The sequence below is a fragment of the Astatotilapia calliptera genome, chromosome 22 (genome assembly GCF_964374335.1).
Source record: "Astatotilapia calliptera chromosome 22, fAstCal68.1, whole genome shotgun sequence".
NCBI lineage: Eukaryota > Metazoa > Chordata > Actinopteri > Cichliformes > Cichlidae > Astatotilapia > Astatotilapia calliptera.
The window spans coordinates 19,985,836-19,999,449 of NC_137442.1; the positions used below are offsets into that span (position 1 = coordinate 19,985,836).

At 40.6% G+C, this 13,614-nt stretch overlaps 1 protein-coding gene across 2 annotated transcripts in view; it reads left to right on the plus strand.

Moving 5' to 3' along the window:
• Positions 1-13,103, plus strand: part of cpne4b (copine IVb) — a 28,916-nt gene extending 15,813 nt beyond the window's left edge. For both annotated transcript variants that reach the window (XM_026156322.2, XM_026156321.2), the window contains exons 5-16: positions 219-293; positions 864-947; positions 1,043-1,132; positions 2,826-2,924; positions 3,214-3,300; positions 4,950-5,009; positions 5,104-5,237; positions 5,482-5,536; positions 5,771-5,822; positions 6,406-6,539; positions 6,954-7,190; positions 12,136-13,103. In XM_026156322.2, the coding sequence (XP_026012107.1) occupies positions 219-293; positions 864-947; positions 1,043-1,132; positions 2,826-2,924; positions 3,214-3,300; positions 4,950-5,009; positions 5,104-5,237; positions 5,482-5,536; positions 5,771-5,822; positions 6,406-6,539; positions 6,954-7,190; positions 12,136-12,267 (1,239 nt within the window). In that variant the 3' untranslated portion in view covers positions 12,268-13,103. The remainder of the gene's footprint in view (positions 1-218; positions 294-863; positions 948-1,042; positions 1,133-2,825; positions 2,925-3,213; positions 3,301-4,949; positions 5,010-5,103; positions 5,238-5,481; positions 5,537-5,770; positions 5,823-6,405; positions 6,540-6,953; positions 7,191-12,135) is intronic.
• The last annotated feature ends 511 nt before the right edge of the window (positions 13,104-13,614 follow it).

A 13,614-nucleotide genomic window follows, 5' to 3' on the forward strand; every position in this document is an offset into this window, starting at 1 on the left:
CACACACACACACACACACCACCTCTGTGCACTCAGACACCCTGAAGATAATTAATTTGATGATGTTGCCTGTTCAATCTGTGCTGTAGCTCATTTCCATCTCATTTTCTCCCACCTCCTTCTTACATCTCCGTGTCAATCTCTCTCGCTCTCTCTGTCTGTCTCCTTTCGCCTCCCAACCTTCCCTCTCCACCTTCACTCTCTGCCCCGCTGTATAGGTGACAGCTGAGGAATTGTCTGGAAATGACGATTACGTTGAACTCTCATTCAGTGCACGTAAGCTGGACGATAAGGTTTGTGCACTTTCAAAAATACTCAGAAATGTTGAAGTTTTCCTTAAGATATGAGGGTAATTAATACTGAAGATGTGGGTCTGTGTGTGCATGCTGCCTGGTTGGTGTGTTTGTGTGTGCGTGTGCTTGGAGAAGTATGTGGGCAGAGCTGTGGGACTTGATTAAAGGAGGCCTGCTGAGATAGGTGGGCACCCCCTTTCCCAATAACCCTCTTTTATCTCACCACCCCAACCACACACACCGATAACTGTATTAATTTTCCAGCCGGCACATGTGCGCGCGCGCACACACACACACACACACACACACACACACACACACACACACACACACACACACACACACAGACATGGATGACTAATCCAAACAAGTAGTGCCCTGGGGAAAAGATGGAAGAAAGCATGGGAGTGGTGGATAAATTGGAGAGGACAGGAAAGGGACAGGTGGAAGAAACAAAGAAGAAAAGGAGTTTAAAGGGGCGAAATAATGATTCTGTTAGTGTTCGAATGATTTATGGTGATCAAAGGGAGTTCTGAGGGAATGCCTCACATGCGTGTTTTCTCTCTGAAGGATTTCTTCAGCAAGTCAGACCCTTTCCTGGAGATTTTTAGAATAAATGATGACGGCACTGAGTCGCTTGTGCACAGAACCGAGGTAACTGCGCTCGCACATCCGTGGAGATGTAGGCAGCTGTTTTAGTTTGGAAATAAACAACAAGCGTGAACTGTCTTTGTATTTATTGTGCACAGACGGTCATGAACAACCTGAGCCCAGTTTGGAAATCCTTCAAAGTTTCCTTAAACACACTCTGCAGTGGAGACCACGACAGGGAGCTTAAGGTGAGTCTGGGAATATTTTTTCTGCAACAATCATAGTGGCAATGCAACTATTTAAGTTCCTCCAGTAAAATGCAAGACTCATTAAGAGGGCCGAAGTCAAGCAGCACCCGAGTGCTTGCACAGCATCATCACCAGCCTGCATTTTATTTATTTAAAACATAAAAAAAGAAATGCCATTCATTCAATAAATGCGGACAAAAACTTAAAATGACAATAAATAAAGTAGTTTTACCCTTTTTCACCTACATACAAAACATGACATTAATGCAAAGGACAGCGGCACGTACAAAAAGCCTTTGTCCCTTTCTCTTTTCAGTTCCAGGAGTTAAGTTCAGGTCAGGCGTTTTTATGATATCATTGTGCTATTTAAAAAGTCAGATGGGCGTTAAGGAGCTCAGTGGTTATCTTAAACTCTCGCCTTTACTTGTCAGAGGAGATCTCTTCGCCTTTTTGGAAGCAGTGGCCGCCACGTTCGCAGAGAACAGTTATTCTTTGGCATGAATAAACATGAGATTGTTCATTAAATATTCAGAGGTATCTTAACTCTGCGTGGCTCCTGACAGCGGGAGAAAGGGCTCGCACGCGCACGCACGCCGTCGGCTATGGTTTCCAGGGCTACCTGTTTCGAACAGTCAGAGCTTTAGTGAGAAATGGCAGGGCAGAGATTTCTATTCAGACAAGTGCTTTCTTTTCACCAGACTCTTAACTGACCAATGCATAAATGCATAACCCTCCTCTGCAGTGTCTCGCCGTCTCTTCCTTTGTACTTGCAATCGGCAAGGAGCCCATTTCTCCACCTCTTTACTTTTCTTTCTGTCCTTTCGCTGGTCTCTCTCTCTCTCTCTCTTTGTCAAACAGTTAGTATTCAGTGAATGGAACAGAGCTTCTTAATGTTTTCATTACTCTCTAGCACAGCTCTCAGCAGTTTGAAGTGGAAGCAAGGCTGCAAAAGCGAGCGCTCGCTACCTCGCGCGCGCACAAATTACTTTCACAAACACAAACATGCATGCGGCCCGCAAACGATCACACACAAACATGCACGCACGCTTTAGGTGCGGACTGTGAACAGCTTAAGTGGGAGACAGGAAATTAGGGGATTACAGTGAGTCATTGTTTTTAATCAAGCATTGCTGGATTGCTTCTGATCGCTAGTTGCTGGGGTGACCTCATGCAAGGAGGTTATAATGCAAAACTGCACCGCTGAAGGACTCGTTCACAGGCATTAGAGCTTCACAAAAGACCCGAGTTTTTTCAGTCCGTGTTAACATGTGTCTATTGACAAACCTTTTTGAATATCATTGATTGCAGTGACTTTGCAGGACAGCCTACACATGAGAGCCTTGTGCCATCCTTTGAAATGAAAGGACTGAGTCTTTATGATGTGCTTAGCTTTGCCCCGCTGACCCTCACTTGATTGAGGCAATTTGTCTTGCTTACTAGCTCCCAAGAGCGAGTCAAACTATTATGTCGAAAAACACACACACAAGCGTAAAGCTGTCGCTTAAGCCGCGTACCTCTCAGCATCCTCAGATTAATATTTCACCGCTCCGTTGCCCCCCCCCCACCAACACCGCCTTATCAATCATTCAGCATGGCATTTCCCTGCATGCCTGCGAGTGCCTGTGTGTGTTCGTTTAGGTAACGGTGTTGCAGCTGTGCTCTAAATGAGTGAACGTGTGTGTGTCTCTTCCAGTGCACAGTTTGGGACTGGGACTCCAATGGAAAACATGACTTCATCGGGGAGTTTCATACCACGTTTAAGGAGATGAGGGTAGAGCAGGAGGGCAAACAGGTGAGAAAATGCGCGCTCGAGCTCCTGCACATGCTCACACGAGAGGAATAAAACAAGTAATGTTTACTCACTGACTCAGGGCCATAAATCCATTTATGCACTGTGAGCCCATTTGCATCTCTGTCAGTGCTTTTATTCACATATCCAAAATAATCCTCATTTAAATAAAAGCAGAGCTCCTTTTTAATAGCTTCGCATCATTATGTAGCAAATACATAACGAGTCAAGCAAATTCCTTCTGTGCTCCCTTGATACCATCTGCATTAATTGTGTGTATCTGTGCGCCTAGATCCAATGGGAATGCATCAACCCTAAATATCAGATGAAGAAGAAGAATTACAGAAACTCTGGTGTTGTCATTCTCAACCACTGTAAGGTAAGGTAAAGCTTTTTCTGTCTGCGTTCCTTCTTTTTTGTGCAACAAATGGTTATTTTCATTGTTAATTTAAATCTCAACTGACTGTTTGGGGGATTAATTGTTTGACTTTTAAAGCATGAGATAACAGTGGAAAAAAAGACGTGCCTTCTAATTGCTACTTTTGTCCCATTAATATTCATAGACCTAAATACACTATTTTTTATAATTATATTAAACAGAGAAAAGAACGATAAATGCACAAACCTTATTATCATTGTGTTTCTGACTATAAATACATTTTATTTTGCTAGGAAAACGGGAAAAGTGAGGAGCAATTTATTGAAATTTGCAAATTTACGTGGAAATGCACATATAAAGCAAAAGCAGAGTTTGTGCTATTCAATATTTGACCATCTTTTTTTCCTTTAACACAGCCTGAACTCTCTTAGACAAGCTTTCTTGTAATTTCTTTAAGTAGTCTTCAGGAATAGCTCTTCTTCTTCTTCTTGAAGGGCATTTCAAAGCTCTTCTTTGGATGTTGACTGCCTTTTATTCCGTTCTCTGTCAAGATGATCCCACACTGCTTCAGTAATGTTGAGGTCTGGGCACTGGAGGCCAGTTCATAACTGATGGTGCTTTATTGTGTGTTTCTACCCTTGTATCCTTTACTGCATTAGCAGTGTGTTTTGGATCATTGTCATGCTGAAAAATAAAACTGTTACCAATCAAATGTTTTGATGGCACTCTTCTGTGTTCATAATTCCTTGGATTTTGAGCCATGAAAGAGCCTCCTCCATGTTTTACAGAGGGTTGTAAACACTCACTGTTGTACCTCTCACCTGGCTTGATTACTTGAACTAAAACCTTCCAATCTGAATTCATCACTTGAACCTGTTGCCACTGATTTTCAATCTACTTCTTTTGTAATTTGGCATAACTCAGCCTTTTCACCCTATTTCGCTTCCTTAAGTTTGGCTTCTTGGCAGTGATCCTTCCACTTAGACCATTTCTGATGAGGTCTAAGTGAACATTAGATGGATCAACCACAGGGCCAGATGCATTTCTTGGGTCCTGGGTCAGGTCTTTGCTGGATTTTTTTCATACTTTTTAAAGACAATAATTTTAGCTACTGTTCATATGCAGATTTTAATGCCTCTTTGAAAAGCCTGGAGAAGTGTGAGAGAAACACATAAGAAAATCTGGCTACTTGTAACAAAATATATAGACATGACAGGTTTTGACTTTTGCACAGTACTGTAACTATACAGACAAATGTCATCGAAATTGCTATATTTGTATATAAAATGTATTTGTTTATTTTTTTTAAATTATTTTCCCATTTAACAGCACTGACTGCATTATGTCCAATAATTTCTGTAGCGATCACCTGACTGTAGGTAGCACTTTCTGTCATAATCGGGCTGTCAGTTCATTAATATAGGGAAAGGGCCCATTACATATTTTTAATAAGAAGCTTCTAGTTCAATATAAATAAAAACAAACAAACAAACAAAAGAAATAACTGGAAAATGGGTGGGAAAAATGGAAAATAAATAAATGAATAAATAAAAATGGGTAAATCCAATGGAGAAATTACTAGAAAAGTAAATAAATAGTATTAGTAAACTAGTAATCAATAATATTATGGGTTCTTTTTTTCCTGACAGATTATTAAAATGTATTCCTTCCTGGATTACATCATGGGAGGCTGCCAGATTCAGTTCACAGTAAGTTCCCTCAAATGTAATCTCTTTAATGTTTACATCAATGTGCCTGTTTGTGTCCGTCCATGCTGTGTGAGCGTACATGTTTCCATCTCAGGTGGCGATAGATTTTACAGCATCCAATGGAGATCCTAGAAACAGCTGCTCCCTCCACTACATCCACCCCTACCAGCCCAATGAGTACCTCAAAGCACTGGTGGCTGTAGGAGAGATATGCCAAGACTATGACAGGTAGAATCCACTCCATCAATCATCGTTCCACCTAATGCTGACACAAGGGCACACATCCAAACACAGACACACTCTGGATTTTCCCTCTGAGAATCAAATCCTTCCACAAAAGTCAGCATGAAAAAAACCTCTTCCTTTGCTTTATGAGCCTTACAAAGCTTTTGTCCATTATTTTTACCCTTCTCTTTTTTCCTTATATTTATTTCTTTTTCCCAATGAAATATGTCTGTCTCTTTTTCTCCAGTGATAAGATGTTCCCTGCATTTGGATTTGGAGCTCTGATACCCCCTGACTTCAAGGTAGGACATTTGGGAGCATGCACATGTGTGCAAAAGCAAAGGGCAGAGTGGGTGGGGTGGGTCTGGAGAATTTATATTTAGATTTGAGATCTTTTTGGAGGCTCAGCTTGCTTTTGATCAACATGAAAGGGGAATACATCTGTCAACCTGTAAATTGGACTGAATGCATCGTGCTGAGTGTGAGTGGTGTGTTGTGGCAGTAAAAAGGCCTTGTCTTTTCTGCCCTGCCTGAAGGTTTCACACGATTTTGCTGTGAACTTTGATGAGGACAATCCTGAATGTGCAGGTGAGCTACCCACACCCTTCCCCTCCCCCAAACACGGACACAGAGACATACACACACTACTTCGCTTACTCAGGCTCGCGCAAACATTCGCATGCACAACCAAAGCAGTCCCCTGCATGCCTCTCATATCTCCCTTGCTGTCGGTCCCATATTCCACCCTTTATATTTTTCCCTGATTTTTTTTTACCCTGTTTTTGCTCCTCACAAATATGCACAGACATACGCACGCGTTCGAACACGCACGGACGCACACGCAGCTGGGAGGTTTGTCACTATGCTGCTGGAAGTATTTCAGGCTCGTGTACACAGAGAAAAACAACACTAATCTGTATGTGTGAAATGGGCTTCTGTGCTCCTCTCTTCACATAGCTGACGTTCCCGCCGTGACGGCGTGTGTGTGTGAGGATAATACGGGAATATTTTGCACAAAATGCTCGGTCACCTCACAGTGCGGTCACATACACAGACTCTGATTCATCTTAGCAGATGCTTTTACAAGTATGAGAACTTTTGGCTCTCCAGGGTCAGGCAATAAACAGAAAAATGGCAGCAAAAACAACCCACGTGTGTGTGTGTGTTGCAGGGATCCAAGGTGTGGTGGAGGCCTATCAAAATTGCCTCCCTAAGATCCAGCTGTACGGGCCCACCAACATCGCTCCAATCATTCAGAAAGTGGCCTCCTCTGCCTCAGAGGAAATGCACACCAAAGAAGCCATGGTGAGCGAGAGAAAGAGAAAGATGGAGAAAAAAACCAAACTCATTTGGTCTTGTTATTGTGTCTGTTGATGTTTGCACTGGCACACATGGAGAGAAGCAAAAGACAAATAGTAATAAAAAGACAAAAAGAAATTAAAGGATGAATCAAAAAAGAAAAAAAAGATGAATTGAAAAGAACTTGGAGCGATTGATATTAATTTAATTCTGGTCATAAATTTTAGAGCAGAAATTCGTCTCTGACTTAATGCCTACTGCTTCTCTCTGGTGGATTAAAATGAGTTTTATTCAAATTAGCCCCTGACAAGAAGCCATTTTTAAAACACAAATTTAATTGAACATGTATTCTTCATTTCTCCCCCTTCCACCCACAAATACCCCTCCTTCCCCTCACCCCCTTTACCTATGTCTCACCAGGAATACTTCATCCTGCTGATCCTGACGGACGGCGTCATCACTGACATGGCCGACACGCGAGAGGCCATCGTGCACGCCTCTCACCTGCCCATGTCTGTCATCATTGTTGGTGTGGGCAACGCAGACTTCACAGACATGCAGATCCTGGACGGCGACGACGGGATTCTGCGTTCGCCCAAGGGCGAGCCTGTCCTCCGCGACATCGTCCAGTTTGTCCCTTTCAAGGACTTTAAGCATGTAGGTGGTGGTTGAGAGGGTTTTGGTCAAAAAGCTCTGACTGGTTAATTTAGTACACAGGTGTCAAACTCCAGTCCTCGAGGACCGGAGTCCTCAAACCTTTACATGTGTCCCTGCTGCAGCACTCCTGAATAAAATTAGTAGGTCATTGGCAACTTGACTCCATGCTGAGGTGGCATGCAGTCAACCCTAGTCAAGTAAATTCAAATACATGTATAAATGTAAGTGTTTGGAAAATTGTACTGCTAAAAGGATTTTTATTGCACCATGTTCATTCACTCATGAGCTGATGTAACATGAATGAAATTGCTGAATTGCCACCTCAGCATGCAGTCAAGTTCTACAGTCTTGCTAATGAACTGCTAATTTTATTCAGGTGTGTTGCAGCAGGGACACGTGTAAAAGTTTGAGGACAACGAACCTCGAGGACTGGAGTTTGACGCCCCTGATTTAGCACATTAAAGCTTTCTCAGCAACATTAAAGCACTGGAAATTTAAGGAGGTTACTGACATGGAGGGAAGATGTTTTGATCACTACTAAAAAGGCTATAACTATCACTCAGCTCATCCAGCTGTACTACTCCAACATTCAGTTATCCACAAGTCCCATTCAATTTCATGCCTCGTGTCTAAAAGATCTTAATTATGATAGGGCTGTTTTACAGCAGACATTTAGAAAAAGAAACAGCAGGGAAGCACTAATGAGATTAATGGTAGTTTTGTTGTATTTGGGCACAGAGCCTTAATGTGATTAGTAACACCTGTGTATCCCGACTATTTCAAGTCAAAACGGTTGCTTTGACGAGAACCTATTTAAAGCACTGATGTTTTTTTTAATTTGTTTTTGTTTTTGTTTTGTACATTGCGAGGTATACGGGTCAGTCAAGTCACATGCAGTATTAAATTAATGACTTGTAACAGTTTATTCTATAAAAGCTTTTAAGTTTAAACACATTTCAGTGGTGGCACGTCGATGTTTAGCGGTTTACCGCTCACCTCACAGCAAGAAGGTCCTGGCCTGGAATCCTGGGGCCTTTGTGTGGATTGTAGACATGTTCTCCTCACATCAGCATGGGTTTCCTCCCACAGTTCAAAGACATGCTTGGGGTTAGGCTAATTGGTGATTCTAAACTGGCTGTAGGTTGTTTGTCTCTGACTGTGCTGCAACAGACTGTGCTACCTGTCCAGGAAGTACACCCCTCTCACCCGATGACAGACTACAGCCCCTAGATTCCATCCAGGGAGTCTAGGGTTCAATACATTTCCAGTGCATTTAAATAATATATAATATAATATATATAATATGCTATCTAAAACTCAAAATTAAGTCTTTTAAGAAGATTTAAAAAATGTTGTTTAAACTCTGGCAGAATTTTCTTTTTAGCTGTTGAAATAATCAAATACATAAATATCTTCTACTGAATATGCGCATATTTGATGTGGCACATTTTTACACTGGATGCCCTTCCTCTCTTCCTAACCCTCCAAGGGATGTGTACCTCCTCTGGGTGTTAGATAAATGTGTTAACCTCTGCACTACAGTGCCACTTAGCATACGTAATTACCGGTACCAAAAGTTTGCTGATGAGACAAGTAAAACTGTTTTGACCATCCAGTTTTATTGTTCTCAAATCCCAGGGTTCGCACAGTCTGGCATATTTCATCGAACACAGGATCGAACAGAAAGAAATGTCACTTATTTTTATTTTATTAGTTAATACATTTAATTAATTTATTGTTATAAATTCTATAAATTTTATTTAAACATATTAAGAGTGTGTATATATATGTATATATATATATATATATATATATATATATATATATATACATATATATACTGAAATATGCATGTCACGTCACTGACCTACATATGCATGTTTTTAAAGTAGATATAAGTACTGAATTGGTCTCAAGACACATTAATACTAAAAGATTTGGATCATGGCAATAAAAAAAAACTGTTTGGGATATCACTAATTATCCCCACATGAAGACAAGCTTCAGAACCTCAGCAGCTGTGCCTCCTTCTGAATAAATTATAGTTAATAAACATTTCCACTTCATTCCAATGAAAATGAATTCAATTCATAGTTCTGTTATATTGCTGTATTCAAACAAATATACGGTAAATGGCAATTAATCTCAAATAGCATGCAGATTGCAACAGTAACTTTCAAATAAAATCAGACGTCTCTCCCACTTTATGTGGTTTAAAAAAGCGAGGGGATATAAAATTCTCATATTAAATTATATTTTATGTAGTATAATATGCAAAGGCAAGTGCAAACTGAGAAAGTACGACAAGTAACAAAATCGCACAATAATAAAATGTAATTTAAGACTAAACAAAACAAAAACACAATCAGAAGAACACAAATGTTGTGTATATATTTGTGAACACCAATTTCAGTGTTAGGTGTTGGGATTTTATTTGTACTCTGAATTTCTGTCTTGTGTGTGGGGGATATGATTACAGTATTCAGGGGATTGAAAGTGTGACTGTGTGGGCGTAACGTGCTCGGTTTGCTCGTCAGAATTCATCAACTATTGGCTATCGGCCCTCTCTGTGTGTTTTTATGTGCGTGTTTGTGTGTGTCTCTGTCTTGGCATTAATTTTGCCTGCCTTTGACCAGATGTGTTTGGCTGGGTTCGTTATGGTGAGCTTGATCTATGACAAGTCAGGAAATTAAACAATTACGCAGTAATAGAAAGGGAGGAAGGAGTAGGAACATGCCGCATGGACGCGTATGAAGACAGACAGAGACATACTGAGAGGAGAAGGAAGGGTGATGATGGGTGGAGGATGTGAGACAGCCCATGGGTGGTGGTGCTGGTGTTGGAAGGAGGTCAGCAGGAGACCGGAGCTAAAGACAAAAGGGAGCGAGGGAGTGTGTGACAGAGGTGGAGAGGTGATTTTCTGCTCTGTCGTTTCTTTTCAGAGGGGATTAGCAGGACGGAGCTGCTGGGTGACAGGCAGAGTGGGGGATAACAGGTAGATAGGAGCAGAGAGGAGAAAGCATGAGGCAGGGTGGAAATGAGAGGAGGAGGAGGAGGAAGGGTGAGGAGGTTGGGGTGGGAGCACTTTGATGATGCATTGTCTCGGGGAATTATGTGAGACGGAGTACGACAGACTCTCTGACTTTGAGGATTCTGAAGTGTGAGTGCTGTGGCAGTATGTGTGTGTGCCCGTGTGTAACAATGTGTGTTAATACATGTGCTGGAGGAAAGGATAAGGATTTCTTTTCATTCTTTCTTCAGTAATATACACGACTATTGTATATTTTACACATTTTTAAAAGACTTAGTCAACTATCTATTCTTGTCATTCTTTATTAAGCATCTTCTTAATCTTTTTAATTTAGGGATTCACTTAATTAGACACAACCATGTAACTGTTGGTTAACACGAATATCTAATCGGCCAATCACATAGCAGCAACCCAATGCATTTACGCATGTAAACATGGTCAAGACAGCTTGCTGAAGTTCAAACTGAGCATCAGAATGTGGGGAAAAAAGGTGACTTTGAACCTGGCAAGGTTGTTGGTGCCAGACAGGCTGGTCTGAGTATTTTGGAAACTGCTCATCTTCTGGGGTTTACTTGCACAGCGATCTCTAGGGTTTACAGAGAATAGTCTGAAAAAGAGAAAATATTCAGAACGGCCACAATGCTTCGAGCCGAGATGAACGTAACTTAAATAAGCACTTGTTACAGAACAGATCTGCAGAAGAACGGTGTTCATTTTGATTTAGTTTTATTCATATTCTTTTGAGTATTAAGCTATTTAGTTTGAGTCATAATTTAGTTTATTTTTCTTATAGTCTTAGTCTAGTTTTAGTCAACTAAATATCATATGGTTATTGTAGACTAACTCTAAAGTGGATTCAGTTGACTAAAATATAAAGTGTAAAAGTTTGTCATGCTGTTGCTGTGAAAGTTGCTCCACACGGTTTACAAAGCGTCTTATTTTCCTTGACATTAAATGCATAATACCGACTGTGCACCATTTAAATACCGAAGCCTGCCTGGTCTCCAGTAGAGCACCTTTGGGATGTGGTGCAACAGGATATTTGTATCATGGATGTATAACCCACAAATCTGCAGTAACTGTTTCATGTCAATACAGACCAAAATGTCTGAAGAATGTTTTCAGCACCTTGTTGAGGCCACGCCATTGAGAATTAAGACAATTCTGAAGGAAAAATGGGGTTTCAACCCAGTACTAGCACAATGTACCTAATGAAGTGGAATTAAGAGTGTATATGTTGAGCAGTAAGTAAAAAGGTCAAATAGAGATTTAAAAGCGCTGTCAGTAGCTGACATGTCATGAACTACTCACCAAATCCCTTCGTATAACCATCTAATCCCCACTTTGAATTTGGAGAAAATAAGATGATGACAGTCACGGTTTGACTTTTATGACTTTTACAGCAGGCATCTTCACAGCTCACATTAATTTAATAATGTCAAGTAAGTGAATTTGGCTTTGTTTGAAAATGTATTTCCACTCATATTTTTAAAGTGCTTCTCAGGAAGTTGCCACAGACTTTTGTCAGCCGACCCAAATTTTAAAAAGAAGTAATTAAATCACAACATTGGAACAACTGGACTGTTTTCCACTGGTGTACTTAGCAAGGTCTAATGCAAATAGTTGCTTATTGTTGCAGCCTACTGAGTGCTTTTGTACAGGATGTGATGTACTTGCCTCTTAGGCGTTTTACAGCATGGATGCAGAAAATATAAACCAGGCCAGGGTGTAACGGAACATAAAGGTGAGAAGGGATGTTTTGAGGTTTTCAGATGAGCTCGTCTGGTCACATCAGTCTCACTGGTCTAAACCTTTGTCAGCATCAAACTCAGCAGCATCCTCGACTCAGGCATGCGTGGTGTTACTGGTGTATTAGTGACCTGTCTCCTCTTGTGTCTCTGTTTGTTTTTCCAGGCCTCCCCTGCTGCCCTCGCTAAGAGTGTTTTGGCAGAAGTCCCTAACCAGGTGGTAGATTACTACAACGCGAAAGGAATTAAACCCAAGTGCATGTCAGATTATGAGTCCACAAGAACCTTCAGCCCCTGACAATGGACTGAGTGCACACATACATACAATTACATATACATGTATGAATCCTATATCTACATTTAAGTACTGTATAAAACGTATACATGTCCAAAAGCACAAGCACACACATACGCAAACAAACATGTACACAAAACAATACTACATACAGTAGACTAGCTCAGAGAATTAGCTCGTTCTGGTGATACAAATTGAACTACTCTATTGGTGACTATTGCATGTTTGGCCACAGTGGCATCACCTGGGAAATTAACTGCTGTATTATCTACTGTACATTAAAAAAGGTATTTATAGAAATAAGAACAGTCTTCTGAAACAGCATGCATATGCAGACCTTAGCTCACTGGGGGAAAGAATGACACTCTTACCTTATTTAGATAACTAGCAAGTGCATAGACCAAACTATCTGTCAGCATAGAACCTAATATGTGAGATGCATAACCCGAAATGCTTAGAATTAGCATTGCAAATGTTATTTATAGGATTGATAGCATTTCTGTTTGTGTACTGCATAAATGCATGCATTATTCAGCTCCTGTTAATTCCCCTTTTCTAGTAGTTGCTTGCTAGTTATGAAATAAAGTATCTTGTCATTTGTGTGAGATTTGGGGTTGTCTTTGGTGTTTGGGGTTCTTTTCTACAGATTTGTTTGACATTTTGCTAAATGGAATGAACAACTGAATAATTGTAATAATTTCTTAATAACCTTCTTACATTGTAAAGAGTTTTGGGAGGATAGAAACGCTTGTGTGGTAGATACTCATCTGTGAGCTGAAAATGTTTTTTTCTTCTGTATTCTGCATGTTGATTATAATAAAGACCCTTTGGTTTTCTCATTTTAGTGTGATCTTTTATGACGGGATGTCTTCCTTATAGTGACAAAAAACAAGAACATATTGTGTAAATGTCAAATACTATGTAACAGTTCTGATAACCCCTGCCAAAGATCTGGATTTATAATAAAATCCACATGGCCAGCCGTGTTATTAAATTAGCTCGTACTCCACAACAGCTCCAAATGCCACACACTTTTCACACACTGCTAAAAACCATCAGCCCACAGACACCTACACTGACATGCCTGCCTTTCCTTCACTCGTTCCTAGACAGACATTAAAATGCTAGAATAAATTATTTCACTAATCTCCATACAGTTTAATTAATGCGAGCCAAAGTTGGGCTGTCCTAAGAGGACACTCCAAGCGTGCCTCGGGCTCTGGTAGTCGGATCTGTATTCAGCTCATGAACCTTTAATATCTCTTTCCCTATCATAGATAAGCCCCATCAGAAGAGACCAGAAATATCAGCTTCACAGCATAGGAGTCACATAAAAACTTCTTTTTTCCT